We start from the raw sequence: 19,168 nt of genomic DNA, 5'->3' as shown, positions 1-19,168 counted from the left end.
CACACTCTCACACATTCACACACACAAGCACAGTCACACACAAACTAATATTTGGATGGTTTTACGCCATGTTCCCCCCATGTTACCTCAGATCTATCCATTATTCATAATCTTTATCATTTCTTCTTGAGAGAATCGGGGGGCACGGGTTTGCCCAGTCGTCTAAGGCGCCGCGATTCGCTGTGCAGAGTTGCGTCCCTTAGGCACGCCAGAAACCTTTGATTGTGTGTTTGAATCCTGGTTCACCCTGATATTGTTTCTAGGTTTGTCAGCACCATACCTGTGCTCGTGGGTTTCATCGAAGTGGTAAACGTCTAAAACCTGCATCACTTCGGGATTTCCTCCCACATTAATCTGACACGCCGCGATATGACTGGAATAATGTTAAAAGCGGCGTCAAACCCAACTCACTCACTCACTATTGAGAGAATCTATTTCCCTAAGAATTGTGTGTGTATTATCGTTGACGTCAGTTTCATCCGTAACAAATGTTACATTTAGGATAACACTTTCTAAGTAAAGTACAGATTCTCGTACTGTTTGGGGTTGAGTACTGTCCGGGATTCGAACCCACACCGCCAGAGTGGGGCAACTACTCGCCAGCACAAAAAGTCAGCGATCTGACCCACTCAGCCACCGAGAAATGAAATGAAATGAAAGTCCGACAACTGGTAGTCTAGATCACGTACTTTGTGTACCCCTCTGATAAGTGTAAATTGGCACTGCTCCCATGGCCGTTTTTTTCCCCTCATTTTTAGTGTGTGTAATTAATGATGTTTTCAATTATATATCAAACTGGACGTTGGGTGTATTTAAACGACAAATTCTTGTGATCATTTTCTGTGTTTTCTGTTTCTGTCAAGAGTCTCATCTTCTATATGGCCTGAATGAACTGACCAGTGCACTGCACCAAGATTGGCAGAGGACCCTGATGACGTCTGATCAGCATCATAGGGAGACGCCTCGAGAATGTCATTGGCGAGAGGGGTGGACACTCCAGATACTGATTCCTGAGTCAGTGGTGATTCACGGGTTGACAATAATTGTTTTTCGCTACATAATGTGACAGTCTGATCGTGGTGTCGGCTAGGAGCTGGTACGTTTCAGCGTTGTTGAAATGAACGTTTTCAGACTTCTTCTCACAACGCCAATAAATCGGTACCTATGGCAAGTGTCAGATTCATTATTCGTGTTGGGGGTAGCGTCAGGCCTTCTGTTCGTCATCCATTACTTATTAAAAGGCTATCATGGATTCCTCGCTGAAGAAAAGCTGAAATACAAATCTTCAAATTCCGTTCTTGAAGAAATTAAAATATTGCATATTGACATATTGCTTTGGTATTTCATTTGATGTTGTCATATACATGCATTCTTTTCACTAATGTTAAAAACGTCACTTAAATCGTCTTATACAGAGGCATGTGTGAGACTCATTCACCTGTCAATTAACACATTCTGTTATGACGAACTCGCCTTTTTTCTTGTCAATATTTCACATGTGACATATCACCTGTATCAATACTTTATACGGTCATTGAGCAAATACAAAGGTAAAATACACAGTGGCTTACGTATATCTTCACAGAAGAGACCTTATAGCACATGTTCCTATTTCTTACGAAGCAGTGAACATATATGTATGTAAGTCATAAGAAAATGGCGTGGCACGGAATCTTCACTTTGTTTGTTTTTTACACATGTTTTTGGATCTCGCCCTCTCTCTGTGCGACTACCGAAGCCCCGTCTCCCCGTGAGTATGTGTAGTATGCGTAAGTATGTGTAGTATGCGTAAGTATGCGTAGTATGCGTAGGTACGCGTAGATGACGTGTAAATCTTGTTTTAGGCCTCAGTACGCAATATTCTAACAACATCACGTCGGTAGACGCTCATTGCATTGTGTTTGGGCAGTGATTAGTCGTTAGTAATGTAGTATCGGTCCAAGACTTGATTATTTACTCAAGTCTTGGACCGACTGACCACTGATACGATGACATGTAATCAGAGAGGTCACATTGTTATTATACATTCCCTATTTAAGATGCTTGGGTTCCCATCAAGGATGTGTTGAGACGAAAACAAGCGATTATATTTCAATATATATGTCACAAACTAACGACATGTGTACACAAATTATTCTTGGAGGCATAAAATAAGCAATGCTGTTTTCAAGTTTTATATCCAAAATCATAAAAGGCAGGGATAGCATTGACTATTCACTTAACATATTCTTGATGAGCATAATCATCCGAGTCAAAAAGGTGTTCATATTCAGAACTGAGAGGCACATCATGGTTCATCATGTTAAACGTCCAACACGACGGACGAACTCAAGCTTAAAACTCATACACACCAGCCAGGTTTTGTACCCGCAACCCCAGTACCCGCAACCTCTGTACCTGCAACCTAAGTACCCGCAACCTATGTACGCTCAACCTATGTACCCTCAACCTATGTACCCTCAACCTTTCTACCCTCAACCTAAGTACCCGCAACCTATGTACCCTCAACCTATGTACCCTCAACCTATGTACCCTCAACCTAAGTGCCCGCAACCTATGTACCCTCAACCTATGTACCCTCAACCTAAGTGCCCGCAACCTATGTACCCTCAACCTATGTACCCGCAACCTAAGTGCCCGCAACCTATGTACCCTCAACCTATGTACCCGCAACCTAAGTACCCGCAACCTACATGTATGTACCCTCAACTTATGTACCCGCAACCTAAGTACCCGCAACCTATGTACCCTCAACCTATGTACCCTTAACCTATGTACCCTTAACCTAAGTACCCTTAACCTATGTACCCGCAACCTATGTACCCGCAACCTATGTACCCTCAACCTATGTACCCTCAACCTAAGTGCCCGCAACCTATGTACCCGCAACCTACATGTATGTACCCTCAACCTATGTACCCTCAACCTATGTACCCTTAACCTATGTACCTGCAACCTACATGTATGTACCCTCAACCTATGTACCCTCAACCTATGTACCCGCAACCTACGTACCCTCAACCTATGTACCCGCAACCTATGTACCCGCAACCTACATGTATGTACCCTCAACCTATGTACCCTCAACCTATGTACCCTCAACCTATGTCCCCTCAACCTATGTACCCTCAACCTATGTACCCGCAACCTATGTACCCGCAACCTACATGTATGTACCCTCAACCTATGTACCCTTAACCTAAGTACCCGCAACCTACATGTATGTACCCTCAACCTATGTACCCTCAACCTATGTACCCTTAACCTATGTACCCGCAACCTACATGTATGTACCCTCAACCTATGTACCCTCAACCTATGTACCCGCAACCTACGTACCCTCAACCTATGTACCCGCAACCTATGTACCCGCAACCTACATGTATGTACCCTCAACCTATGTACCCTCAACCTATGTACCCTCAACCTATGTACCCGCAACCTACATGTATGTACCCTCAACCTATGTACCCTCAACCTACATGTATGTACCCTTAACCTAAGTACCCGCAACCTACATGTATGTACCCTCAACCTATGTACCCTCAACCTATGTACCCTCAACCTATGTACCCACAACCTACATGTATGTACCCTCAACCTATGTACCCTCAACCTATGTACCCGCAACCTATGTACCCTCAACCTATGTACCCGCAACCTAAGTGCCCGCAACTTATGTCCCCCAAACTATGTACCCTCAATCTATGTACCCGCAACCCCTATACATGCGGTTTATGTACCCGCAACCCCAGTACCCGCAACCTCTTTAACAGCAACCTATGTACCCTCAACCCATGCAATGCAGATGCCGCATGATGTTCTTGATGTAACATGCCTGAAGATGTTCTGTAACATCCAGAAGGTGTTTCTTAATGTAACACTCCGCATGATGTTCCTTAATGTAACATCCCGGAAGATGTTATTTAGTGTAACACTCCGCATGATGTTCCTCAATGTAACATCCCGAAAGATGTTCTTTCGTGAAACACTCTGCGTGATGTTCCTTAACGTAACATCCCTAAAGATGTTATTTAGTGTAACACTCCGCATGATGTTCCTTAACGTAACATCCCTAAAGATGTTATTTAGTGTAACACTCCGCATGATGTTCCTTAATGTAACATCCCGGAAGATGTTATTTAGTGTAACACTCCGCATGATGTTCCTCAATGTAACATCCCGAAAGATGTTCTTTCGTGAAACACTCTGCGTGATGTTCCTTAACGTAACATCCCTAAAGATGTTATTTAGTGTAACACTCCGCATGATGTTCCTTAACGTAACATCCCTAAAGATGTTATTTAGTGTAACACTCCGCATGATGTTCCTCAATGTAACATCCCGAAAGATGTTCTTTAGTGTAACACTCCGCATGATGTTCCTTAACGTAACATCCCGAAAGATGTTATTTAGTGTAACACTCCGCATGATGTTCCTTAACGTAACATCCCTAAAGATGTCATTTAGTGTAACACTCCGCATGATGTTCCTCAATGTAACACCCCTAAAGATGTTCTTTAGTGTAACACTCCGCATGATGTTCCTCAATGTAACATCCCTAAAGATGTTCTTTCGTGTAACACTCCGCATGATGTTCCTTAATGTAACGTGCTGCATGATGTTACTAATGCAATACACCGCATTATGTTCCTTAACGCTTGTACAACCATCCCTCAAAGTAAAGTGTAAAATATTGCAACTTGGTGTTAATGCTTATAAGTTATTCGCCTGGATATGATCGAAGAATTAAAACAAATTCAGCGTATTTATAATTCGTTTACTAAATACCGTGTAAATCTCTTTACGTCGAATGAAGGACGTTGCTAACAATATATTTATTTTCCGCATGTCTCAGTATGTGAAAGTGGAGAAAGCGACCTGTGCGTCCTGATACCGACTGAACTGTGTCCAGTGGAAGTGATATCTGACCTCTGCCCCGTCACGTGTGGAGAATGTGGAGGTAAGTGCATCACAACACAGACCGCCGTGTATTTGTCTCACTGGGTCTCATGGTCTCATGCTTACATGGTGCCATTCGTGTTAAGGTGGAACTACAAGGGCTGAATGCACTGCCCACTGTTTGTCTTTATACTTAGTGTTCTTTAAGATGAAGATTGTTTGTTTATATGCCCACTGTTTGCCTATATGCTTCGAGGAACGCGGAGGCGGGGCCAGTTATCTGATGCGCCGCAATTCGTTGAACAGAGTTGCGTACCTTAGGCTTGCCAAAAACCTCTATGTGGTTCGAATCCAGAGTCGATCTCATTACGTTTCTAGGTTTGTAAGCACCATGCTCGTTGTCGTGGGGTTACATCTGAGACCTGCATCACTTCGGGCTGTCCTCGCACACTAAGCTGACACGCCGTGGTAAAACTTGAATACAGTTCAAAGCGGCGTTAAACCCAACTCACTCACTTTCTGAAGTGCGTGCCATGGGGCAGGTTATTATACTGGCTTTTAGTTCGTACCCCGTTTTCGGTTACTTTTGATCAAAAGGGATTTTAAATCCATACGGACACTGTCTGACAAGCCGTGGTTTGATCGAGACCGAACTTGTAATGTCTCGGAATGTCAGAAGTAATTCTGAAACTGCTTTACAAGACTATTTCTCGCTTTTTGGCCGTGAACAGTTTCAAACAGTTTGGTAAATATCAACACCTCATCATTTATAACTATACAGAATGCGCAGCTACCTGTAAAGTAACGATACAGTCTCTTATAATAATCAACAGGAAGAAAACAAAGTCATATGTAAAATCATTAAATCGTTGACATTATAACATTTTATGCCTATTTACATCAATTTTGTAGTGAGGAAATGCCTAAATTTCCCAATTTGAATAAATAAACGTTGACACTTTCATACAAACTAGATCGTTTGCAGACAAAATCCGTTAATATCCTAAAAATAAAATATAAGGATGTTGCCTTATGCATGCGCTAGCTTTTTTAAGTCATCTGCAGCCTATCGTCACGTACAAGAACACTCGCTGCTCCATGATGTGACTATAAGTACTTCGATCAAAGCATCCCTTTTTATATCAAGTTGTTAAAACTAAGGACTATCAATTAATTATGAATTTGTTTTAAAAAGTACACTGCATTGTCGAGAGGCGAGATTCGCTTTTATGCATCTGGATCCTGAGTAATACACTGGACATGGATGGTTTGTAGCCAAACACAAATCTAGAACATTCTAGAGGTACTACAGCCATAATGATATGTAGCTATACACTTCTCTAGAACATTCTAGAGGTACTACAGCCAAAAAGATATGTAGTTATACACTACTCTAGAACATTCTAGAGGTACTACAGCCAAAATTATATGTAGTTATACACTACTCTAGAACATTCTAGAGGTACTACAGCCAAAATTATATGTAGTTATACACTACTCTAGAACATTCTAGAGGTACTACAGCCAAAATTATATGTAGTTATACACTACTCTAGAACATTCTAGAGGTACTACAGCCAAAATTATATGTAGTTATACACTACTCTAGAACATTCTAGAGGTACTACAGCCAAAATTATATGTAGTTATACACTACTCTAGAACATTCTAGAGGTACTACAGCCAAAATTATATGTAGTTATACACTACTCTAGAACATTCTAGAGGTACTAGAGCCAAAAAGATATGTAGTTATACACTACTCTAGAACATTCTAGAGGTACTACAGCCAAAAAGATATGTAATTATACACTACTCTAGAACATTCTAGAGGTACTACAGCCAAAAAGATATGTAGTTATACACTACTCTAGAACATTCTAGAGGTACTACAGCCAAAAAGATATGTAGTTATACACTACTCTAGAACATTTGGAGGTACTACAGCCATAATGATATGTAGCTATATACTACCCTAGAACATTCTAGAGGTACTACAGCCAAAAAGATATGTAGTTATACACTACTCTAGAACATTTGGAGGTGCTACAGCCATAATGATTTGTAGCTATATACTACCCTAGAACATTTGGAGGTACTACAGCCATAATGATATGTAGCTATACACTACCCTAGAACATTCGGAGGTGCTACAGTCATAACGATATAAGGCTATACACTACCCTAGAACATTCTAGAGGTACTACAGCCAAAAAGATATGTAGTTATACACTACTCTAGAACATTTGCAGGTGCTACAGCCATAATGATATGTAGCTATATACTACCCTAGAACATTTGGAGGTACTACAGCCATAATGATATGTAGCTATACACTACCCTAGAACATTCGGAGGTACTACAGCCATAATGATATGTAGCTATACACTACCCTAGAACATTCGGAGGTACTACAGCCATAATGATATGTAGCTATACACTACCCTAGAACATTCGGAGGTACTACAGCCATAATGATATGTAGCTATACACTACCCTAGAACATTCGGAGGTACTACAGCCATAATGATATGTAGCTATACACTACTCTAGAACATTCTAGAGGTACTACAGCCAAAAAGATATGTAGCTATACACTACCCTAGAACATTCAGATGTACTACAGCCATAATGATATGTAGCTATACACTACTCTAGAACATTCTAGAGGTACTACAGCCAAAATTATATGTAGTTATACACTACTCTAGAACATTCTAGAGGTACTACAGCCAAAATTATATGTAGTTATACACTACTCTAGAACATTCTAGAGGTACTACAGCCAAAATTATATGTAGTTATACACTACTCTAGAACATTCTAGAGGTACTACAGCCAAAATTATATGTAGTTATACACTACTCTAGAACATTCTAGAGGTACTACAGCCAAAATTATATGTAGTTATACACTACTCTAGAACATTCTAGAGGTACTAGAGCCAAAAAGATATGTAGTTATACACTACTCTAGAACATTCTAGAGGTACTACAGCCAAAAAGATATGTAATTATACACTACTCTAGAACATTCTAGAGGTACTACAGCCAAAAAGATATGTAGTTATACACTACTCTAGAACATTCTAGAGGTACTACAGCCAAAAAGATATGTAGTTATACACTACTCTAGAACATTTGGAGGTACTACAGCCATAATGATATGTAGCTATATACTACCCTAGAACATTCTAGAGGTACTACAGCCAAAAAGATATGTAGTTATACACTACTCTAGAACATTTGGAGGTGCTACAGCCATAATGATATGTAGCTATATACTACCCTAGAACATTTGGAGGTACTACAGCCATAATGATATGTAGCTATACACTACCCTAGAACATTCGGAGGTGCTACAGTCATAACGATATGTAGCTATACACTACCCTAGAACATTCTAGAGGTACTACAGCCAAAAAGATATGTAGTTATACACTACTCTAGAACATTTGCAGGTGCTACAGCCATAATGATATGTAGCTATATACTACCCTAGAACATTTGGAGGTACTACAGCCATAATGATATGTAGCTATACACTACCCTAGAACATTCGGAGGTACTACAGCCATAATGATATGTAGCTATACACTACCCTAGAACATTCGGAGGTACTACAGCCATAATGATATGTAGCTATACACTACCCTAGAACATTCGGAGGTACTACAGCCATAATGATATGTAGCTATACACTACCCTAGAACATTCGGAGGTACTACAGCCATAATGATATGTAGCTATACACTACTCTAGAACATTCTAGAGGTACTACAGCCAAAAAGATATGTAGCTATACACTACCCTAGAACATTCAGATGTACTACAGCCATAATGATATGTAGCTATACACTACTCTAGAACATTCTAGAGGTACTACAGCCAAAAAGATATGTAGCTATACACTACCCTAGAACATTCTAGAGGTACTACAGCCATAATGATATGTAGCTATACACTACTCTAGAACATTCTAGAGGTACTACAGCCAAAAAGATATGTAGTTATACACTACTCTAGAACATTTGGAGGTGCTACAGCCATAATGATATGTAGCTATATACTACCCTAGAACATTCGGAGGTGCTACAGTCATAATGATATGTAGCTATACACTACCCTAGAACTTTCGGAGGTGCTACAGTCATAACGATATGTAGCTATACACTACCCTAGAACATTCAGATGTACTACAGCCATAGTGATATGTAGCTATACACTACCCTAGAACATTCGGAGGTGCTACAGTCATAACGATATGTAGCTATACACTACCCTAGAACATTCGGAGGTACTACAGTCATAATGATATGTAGCTATACACTACCCTAGAACATTCGGAGGTGCTACAGTCATAACGATATGTAGCTATACACTACCCTAGAACATTCAGATGTACTACAGCCATAATGATATGTAGCTATACACTACCCTAGAACATTCGGAGGTGCTACAGTCATAACGATATGTAGCTATACACTACCCTAGAACATTCGGAGGTACTACAGTCATAATGATATGTAGCTATACACTACCCTAGAACATTCGGAGGTGCTACAGTCATAACGATATGTAGCTATACACTACCCTAGAACATTCGGAGGTACTGCAGCCATAACGATATGTATCTATACACTACTCTAGAACATTCGGAGGTACTACAGCCATAACGATATGTAGCTATACACTACCCTAGAACATTCAGAGGTACTACAGCCATAATGACATGTAGCTATAGACTATTCTAGAAATCAGTGATGGCTATAGAAAGAATAAAACAGAAGAACAGAAGAGATAGAAAGAAACAGAAAAAAACACGTGAAGCAGAGAAAAACGGAAGATACCGTGGCTAGAAACAGATTTAGACAGTGTGATGACCGTGTTTTCAGACAGTAATGAGAAGTTTGAAACAATTGTTCTGAAATCAGAAGAAAAGAAGGTTGATGCTGAAGTGAAGCGAATAGTGTTGGAAAAAACAGAAGACTGAATCTGAAGAACGGCAGAAGAAGGAGTTACAATAAACTCACAAACGAAAAGGAATTCGTTTTTGTTTCTCCTGAAATCCGTGTCATATGCGAATTGCATGAATTTAATGTCAGAGGAAACATTAACGTCACATATGGACAAAGTATAAACCAAGCCATCACGATGGCGCAGGTCGTTCTGGGCAGTATCGTCTTCCCCCTCCACATCTACCTCTTCCTCTTCCTCTGCCTCATCATTAGCCCCATCCACGTTGTACCGTTCACGACGCATGTCGCACACATTGTGAAGCACTACGCATGCTGTTATGACTGTCGTGGCAAAGTCCGCAAAAAAACATCTAGCCTCTTTTGGAGACATCTCCATCTGCCCTTGAGTCCGAATGAGTTCTCTGTGGTCATCCTAGCTCGACTGAGTCGGTACTTGAACTGTCTTTGGTCAGCTGATAGATTGGTTACATTGTTATCTGGTTTCAACAACCAGGGTTAAACTGAGTAAGCAGCATCTGCAACCAGTGTTCCTGGTATTACGGTGTCCTTGTGGGACCTCATCTTCTCTGGCCACTGGTTACACCTTAGTGGTACAGCTCGGAGTTGCCGAACACCCGCGCGTCATGGACCTGACCTGGCCATCCCACATTGACGTAGGTAAACACTTACTTGTTTCATCGCAGACTGCTTGGAGCACCATCCTTTTTCTGTTTAGGTAGTCGCAATGTGCATGCACTGACCCAATGATATGGTCTCATCTACAGCCTCTCCACAGTTAGGGAATCACAGGTATTCTCGAAACCTTCAATCACAGCCTGTAGGTCATGATCAACATCTTTAGGGATCTTAATGTGAGAGGGACCAATTTCATCCACAAGTGCAGTAGACACATCTCGTACACATTTCCTCACCGTTGACGAACCTACTCCAAATAGGGTATTCACAATTCGGTACTCGGCAGACAATGCCCACCAATAGATTGCTATGGCAGTTCACTATGTTGCATGAGCCACATGGAGCTCATGACAAATGAACTAAAATGTTTCCCCTGTCATTCTAAAATTCTCAATCCATTGACCATCGGCGAAAGTATGTTTTACGATTTCATTCCCCTACTCTCGTGATCTCGGCCTTGTCCAAACCCTCCGTTCCTGTGTTAGTCCAGAAGTTAAACCAGCACAGAGGAAATAGGAGAAATTTCTTCTGCGCCTTGAAGCAACAGTCGAGCCATTACGTCAGACCAGGAAGGAATGATGGATTTTCATGTTTTAAAGGGAGCACAACATGGAAGCAGGGACGTGGAGCACGCCATACCAATATAACATGTAAACGCATCGCAGGAGATTGTTGACACATTTTGCTGGAGATTAAAATTAACCGAACACTGCGACAAGAATCCCTTGACTATCATGGTTAACAGCGAACACTGCTCAGGATACCGTCATGTAGACCTGCCCAGAGGGCGGCAGTAGGCTGAAGTCTGAAGCACATAGCGGTAACAATTCCAAAATTAAAATTACAGATTTACCAAGTCACATTTTTGGTATAATAACAAATGTTATTGCTTTGCAGAGGTGGTTTGTATTGACTTATAACAGGACCAGTACACAAGAAGAGGCTTGTTAGTTTTACACATTTTCTTTGAATGAAATAGTAAAAGACCCCTGAATTTCAGAAAATACGGAGTATCTGGTATATATAACATGCTTTGAATGGCTTGGTCTTACATCCTTTAAATGAACGTATGACAATAGAGGTATCTAAATATTGCATATCAACCTGATGTTGTCTTCCTGCCCGACATCTAGATGTGGACAGATGCAGCCGCCCCGAGCTGCAGATCTGCCAGGTCTTCACCAGTGAGCCGTTCTCCGGGTTGTGTAGCGAGCCCTTGGTTGGGGAGACCCTGTGTCCCACAGCGTGTGGAAATTGCGGTATGTGTGTTTACCACTATAGAGAAGGAGGTGCAGGAATTACACTTAAGAATCGGTAGCACGTTTTGTTTGATTGTTTGTTTGATGTTTGACGCACTCAGCAATATTCCAGCTATATGACTGTGGTCTGTAAATAATCGAGTCTGGACCAGACAATCCAGTGATTAATGTCATGAGCATCGATCAACGCAAATGGGATAGGATGATAACCAAGCATTGGTTGCTGAAGGCCTATTCTTCCCGGATCTTCACGGGTCCGGTAGCATGTATATACATGGATGTTGTCGAAATACATGGGCCGTACGCTGGACTCTACTAGGAGTGTTTAATTTTGAACTTTAGAGAAGTATTTCTTCAACATTTAGTTAATATAGAATCTAACTGTTCAGTTGGTAAAAGACGAGGATTCGTGTCCCTTTTAGGCGAATCTACCGATCCAAATGCTTGTATTTTTCTATTGAGTCAAAAAGAGAAAACGTCCACGGTATTTTAACAGTTTATATTTTAACACAAATTGGTCATTATTTAAATATTATCCTGTATATGTTTTCTGGCGAAACATATTCGCTTGTGGTTATATAATGACATACCCATACCGAAACATTTACCCTCCAAACAAAGTGGAGGATCGTGAAATATAAATGTTATACATGTATATATACCTGCATAGGATTCGAGAACATGTACAAGTTGTATATTTACCTATATATGATGTACAAGTTGTATACATATATACCTACATATGATGCAAAAGTTGTATATATACCTACATATGATGTAAAAGTTGTATATATACCTACATATGATGTACAAGTTGTATATATACCTACATATGATGTACACGTTGTATATATACCTACATATGATGTACGAGTTGTACATATACCTACATATGATGTACGAGTTGTATATATACCTACATATGATATACGAGTTGTATTAATATATACCTACATATGATGTACAAGTTGTATATATACCTACATATGATGTGCAAGTTGTATATATACCTACATATGATGTACAAGTTGTATATATACCTTCATATGATGTACGAGTTGTATATATACCTACATATGATGTACAAGTTGTATATATACCTACATATGATGTACAAGTTGTATTTATACCTACATATGATGTACAAGTTGAATATATACCTACATATGATGTCCAAGTTGTAAATATACCTACATATGATGTACAAGTTGTATATATACCTACATATGATGTACAAGTTGTATATATACCTACATATGTTGTACAAGTTGTATATATACCTACATATCTGGACTCAGACGCTACTCCAGGACCTGGAGGGCCAGGAGGTCCTGGCGATCCATGTGCACTCACATGTGGAGCTGACGAGATTTTGGACGATACAACATGCACCTGTGTCCCGACAACAGGTAACTTCAACAGACTCGTTATTTTCAACCAAAATGTAATTATTTTATCTTTTCCATAATTCCCAATACCTGTCTTGAAGTGACTGACGACTTCTGTTTACGCGGACTCAATGGCCATCAAACCCAGTATTTGACAATGTTGGATTAAACACTTTTGTGAAAAGTAATCCAACCCCTTTCAAACGATTACATCTGTCTAGCATATATTGAAGATTGAACTATATTGAACACTGACACTAGAATAGTACTTTGTTTAATTGATAATACGATCATTCGTATTTGGTCAGCGAACTGCGCCGTTATTGATCAGCCGTTCTGTCCGATACTGGCCAACAACGCTGCCTACGCAGACCTGTGCGACAACCCCATCATGGGCATCCAGCTATGTCCAGCCGCCTGTGGGCGTTGTGGTAAGCCTCACATAATATACACTGATGTGTGTTTGTTTGTTTGTTGTTTTACACCGCACTCAGCAATATTCCAGCTATATGACGGAGGTCTGTTAATAATCGAGTCTGGACCAGACAATCCAGTGACTGACATCATGAGCATCCACACAATTGGGATTGATGACATGCATCAACCAAGTCAGCCTGACCACCCGATCCCGTTGGTCGCATTTTACGACAAGCATAGTCGCCTTTTACCGTAAGCATGGGTTGCTGGAGACCTCTTATACCCCGGATCTTCACGGGTCACTTTTACGGCAAGCATGGGTTGCTGAAGACCTATTCTACCCCGGATCTACACAGGTCACTTTTACGGCAAGCATGGGTTGCTGAAGACCTATTCTACCCCGGATCTTCACGGGTCACTTTTACGGCAAACATGGGTTGCTGAAGACCTATTCTACCCCGGATCTTCACGGGTCACTTTTACCGTAAGCATGGGTTGCTGAAGACCTATTCTACCGTGGATCTTCACGGGTCACTTTTACCGTAAGCATGGGTTGCTGAAGACCTATTCTACCCTGGATCTTCACGGGTCACTTTTACCGTAAGCATGGGTTGCTGAAGACCTATTCTACCCCGGATCTTCACGAGTCTACACTGATGAAAACAAGTAGAAACAGAAGTTCATTTCCTTTCAGTGTGTAATTGTAATAAGGACCTAAGATACAACATTAAATAATATTGTTACAATTCTACAAAGCCTAAAGATATTTTCATTAAATTGTTATCTGAAAATAACCCGCACATTAAGCGCATCAAATGTATCGCTTCTGCCAAACAGACGTTTTTAGACGACATATATATAGTACAACATCATTTTATAACGATTATTTCATTGTGAATAGTATTTTACCGTACACAATGTAATAAGTGTAATGTCTCGTAAGCCAAGCTATAGCTGGATGTTAACCATCTTTTATTGTGCCATAAAATGTTTTAAATTAGCTATGTCTGTTTAACTTGTGACACTTTAATAAACTATATCTGCCTGTCTGTACCAGCAACTATAATAATGTCCCGTAGTTTCCGATGTGAAGGTTTTTGTAGTGACGTCCCTTACACTCCAATGTAACAACCGCTGTAGTGACATACACGCCGATGTAACATCCGCTGTAGTGACATTCACTCCGATGTAACATCCGCTGTAGTGACATACACTCCGATGTAACATCCGCTGTAGTGACATATACTCCGATGTAACATCCGCTGTAGTGACATTCACTCCGATGTAACATCCGCTGTAGTGACATACACTCCGATGTAACAACCGCTGTAGTGACATACACTCCGATGTAACAGCAGCTGTAGTGATGCCACATACACACTGATGTTACAGTTACTGCAGCAGTGTCCCTCACACGCCACGAAATAAAAGCTTAAATAAGGAGATCCCTGTCCATCATGAGTCCCACCTCCCACCTTGTGACTATGAACAGGAGGAAGTAATCAGACCTCTCCAAACATCCTACCAGTATTGTAAATGAATGTACTCAAACTCTATTCCCAGACAAATGTGAGTCCGCCGACTTCTACATATGTCCAGTGATCAAGGTGGACCTCGACAGGTACTGTGCTTTTGAGGGAGTAAGGGATCTGCTCTGTCCAGAAACATGCGGACAATGTGAGTAACACTGTATTGGTTTATCGATGTAAGTAACACTGTATTGGTTTATCGTTTACGCTGCACTCATAAATGTTCCAGCAATATTGCTGTAGTCATGAAATAATCGGGTGGAAACGACATATTAGAGACTGAGACCGCCTCCGTGGTCTAGTGCTAGAGCGTCCGCTCGGAGGTCCGGGTTTATTTCCCCGGTCGCGTCATACCAAAAGACCTTAAAGGATGTTGCTTGTTGTCACCCTGCTTGCGCTCGGCATTAAGAACTAAAACAAGGACTGCTCGGCTCGGTGTTGGTATTCTATGTCTGAGTGGGGTATTCATGTTAAACTGCGGCATGATATCTATCACACACACACACGCACACACACACCTCATCACCAGAGATTGATATTTGAACATCCTCACCAGCCAGTCTTTGCGATCATTGTCAGCACTGTCATCTCAATATGGGAAATATGTTGAACGTGTTTCAGTACAGATAGGACAAAAGTACAAAGAGCGAATTTCGTTGGGTTTTTTTTCTGACAGTTGTATGCGTAATTCCTAGTTCTCCCAATCTGAATAAAATCAACATACGCCTCATCTTCCCGAGGCAAGAGAGTTAACTAAGGTCCAGTTTCCCGAGGCAAGAGAGTTAACTAAGGTCCAGTTTCCACCCTTGCCGAGCTAGGTTGGAAGTACTGGGTTCGATCGTAGCGCCACCAGTGGCTATTACCAGTTATGTCCTTTCTAAGCCTCTCCTATGGACCAATCAGATTCCACCTCTCGCGTCACTTGCGTTTGCTTCACACAAAGTGGTGGCGCCCGGTCAGGACGATCTGATCGATAATCAAGATCTATATTGTGATAAAACGGGCCTTACATCCCGAAATGCATCAAATCACGTGAGCACCTTGATTAAAAACAGGAAAAGTTTTGGAAAATATCTGCTGACAACGAGTTGGCAGTGCACATGCTTTGCAAATCCTGCAATCCACCGAAATCTGCACGACAGTTTACGAACCGGATTTCGATTTCGGTGCGAGATTTTGATTGGACTATTCATAGACATACAGCCGAAATGTAACTCCATGATACCCGTCTAGTTCGGCAAGGGTGGAAAATGGACTTTCATAGTCAGTTAACTCTCTTGCCTCGGGAAGATGCATACGCCTGTCATCCATTAACATTATATAAATTACATTAAATTTTTATTATATTAAATTAAATGCAAAACGTACGGCTTCCATGACAACCATGCCCTAAACACAGAGCATAGTTCCAATCTGGGATAACGTTACACCTCAGAATACCTTGTATGTGTGTAACATATCTGTGAGTCTAGGCTCACATTCACTTATAAACCAGTCAGAATCACAACCACCTTGACATTCCGTACATGATGGGTCATGTGTGCCTTTCACAGGTGGCGCTGATGCAACAACTCCTGACCCGTGTGACGTCACCTGCGCGGACTCTGAGACTTTGAACTCTGACACCTGCACATGCGTCGAAGGTACTGCAAATGAAGCCACAAAACCCTTTCCATATCCAATAGAAATCAGAGTCTAAAGCAGAGTCTAAAATACGATTCCGATTTTTTCATGTGTTTATGAATGACTGACAAATAGTGATGATACCAGGTGTTCGCGAAAAGGTTAATGCATCCTGCCCCAGCGGTGGCGCCCGTCACAAACACATGCACAGGCATGTCAAATGTTAACCTGAAAACACGGGAATAATTGATACAAGTCAAAATAAGGAATTGGATCCGACATAATTTTTGTCACTGATGCGTCAAATTTGGAAATGTCCTCCACACGTCTACCTTAAATTTTTTTAAAAGCTCTGCTGGGGCCTTGAATGTTGTAACCTTGATCAAACAACTTCTGAGCAAGAGTCGCATGCCGCTCTTTGAAATCTTGGTAGAAAGATCATGCTCGATTGTATCCCCAAAGTTGCGAAATGTAGACACCAAAGGCTGGAGCCGTTGGACTATTGCTCGACATGACGGGAAAGTTGACTATTGGAAAGTTGAAGTCACCCCTCTTGTCATAGCCAGAGAAAAATTAAATTTATGTATGTATGTTCAAAATCAAAATACCATTGATTTCAATAAGAACTCATAGATTGGTGTCTCTTCTTACATCATAAGTATCAGCCGTTTCAAACACATATATATTATATTTAAATAAGATAAAATATACTTTTGTATGTTGAATATTATTTTCCAATGATGTAATATATACAATGTGTTTCTCAAATTGAATAAGAACTTGTTCGTAGTGTGCGTTGTAAGGACTAACAAAGGTTTGCCCAATATCTACATATCTTATGTGACATTTAAAAATGGCAATTACTTATGTTAACATCTTGTTCCCATAGTTATGTAACCACGTATGGATATGGTTACTTGTTTTGCATTTCTCTGCAGAAAACCCAATATGCGCCATCCTCATCGAAAACAACCTATGTGAGGCCCTGTCCTTTTACGCCAGCGTGTGCCCAGGATGTCCCTAGTTAAACACGGTATGTGGTGTTTGAGATAGTAACGTTTTACCCCAATTGCAATATGCAATTCATAGTGTCTATGTTCAAAAATTGATATGCAAATCATATATCCCCTGTGGTTGTTTTACAGGTCAAGAAAGGACTTGCAAAGTGTCTTGCAGTTGCAGAAATAAATAACACTCCAGTATTTCTCTGTTTGTTTTGTTTTACGCTGTGTATTCAGTTTACATTTAATTTTAGAAGTATGTCTGCAGTTAACAACACAGTGTGTGTGTGTTTGTCCTAATTCATCACTATGTATGAACCTGCAGCTGAAACCAAAGACTTTGGCTGACAAAGCTGATTTTATATCCTAAACACGAGAACACTTATTCGGAACAATGGTCTTCTAGAGCTGCCAACACTCCCCACACTTCAATAAACAAATAATAACTTACAATTAACGAATAAGTATGTTGACATATTCAAATATCTTCTCTAAGAAAAAAATATACATTTCTCTGTATTAACATTCATTATTTCTCAAACCACTTGTGCATTTATCCCCCAAACTTTCAGTCGGCGTTGGAAGTTTGTGTGTCATGTCTGTAGTCATGATGAAATACTCTAATTAACTCACATACAGCCGCCGACAGCGCCCAACATTGTACCAGCGCTTCAATCAGTTGCTGCCACTGACAACTTACAACAATCTCTACTGCCACACAACATTGGTTGATCATTGATACTGTCTACTGTCTTTTCACTGCAACAGTGTAAACACCACTGTCATTAAACATAAAACTGGCATGTTCACAAAATCAAGAAAATATTTTTCACTGAGCCGTTTGTATGCACACGGAGTGATCATTTAAATACAAAACCAAACAGCTATCGAACGGAAGACAGAGCAGGGCCACATCTGCGGTCAAGGATGCTCGTGATAATGGCTAGACAGATTCAGAAACGAACGTTAACGTATGTTATTAATGTACTTACGTGAAAAAGTACCTGTGTTCATATAAGGTGGTGTAAGTGTTTATTGAAAATAACAACAATATATTCAGCCATTCATCTGATCAATGTTTTTACCATGACATATCCATTGACAAAACCTATAACTCGTAACAGGAGACTGCGAGACACGCCGTAAATAAGGGGTTGTGTAACAACTCTATTAACAATGTCTGTACTGGGTGTGACCACAATTTGTACGTTGATAAAGGCGAAGCAGCGGCGACACATTGTAAACACCAGATGATTGAAAGCAGCCTGGGAGATGTTGTTCCAGATGTCAAACAAACATTGACCCAGCCGAGCTAGCGTGGCCGGCTGGTTCTGGTCCTGTCGTAGACTTCGTTCCATCTCATCCTAGATGTGTACTCGGGGAGAGAGGTCTGTTA

At 40.7% G+C, this 19,168-nt stretch overlaps 1 protein-coding gene across 1 annotated transcript; it reads left to right on the top strand.

Annotated features, from left to right (window-relative positions):
- The first annotated feature begins 1,586 nt into the window (after positions 1–1,586).
- Positions 1,587–17,969, top strand: LOC139473277 (uncharacterized). Its single transcript, XM_071255812.1, has 9 exons — positions 1,587–1,750; positions 4,859–4,963; positions 11,689–11,814; positions 13,113–13,223; positions 13,511–13,633; positions 15,183–15,296; positions 16,702–16,791; positions 17,710–17,804; positions 17,917–17,969. The coding sequence occupies exons 1-8, from the start codon at positions 1,636–1,638 to the stop codon at positions 17,793–17,795; spliced, it is 870 nt and encodes a 289-aa protein (XP_071111913.1). The 5' UTR covers positions 1,587–1,635; the 3' UTR covers positions 17,796–17,804; positions 17,917–17,969.
- Positions 17,970–19,168: the final 1,199 nt, after the last annotated feature.

The sequence above is a fragment of the Haliotis cracherodii genome, unplaced genomic scaffold (genome assembly GCF_022045235.1).
Source record: "Haliotis cracherodii isolate W230 unplaced genomic scaffold, xgHalCrac1.p SCAF_27, whole genome shotgun sequence".
Taxonomy (NCBI): Eukaryota; Metazoa; Mollusca; class Gastropoda; order Lepetellida; family Haliotidae; genus Haliotis; species Haliotis cracherodii.
This window is presented reverse-complemented; position numbering and strand designations above follow the sequence as displayed.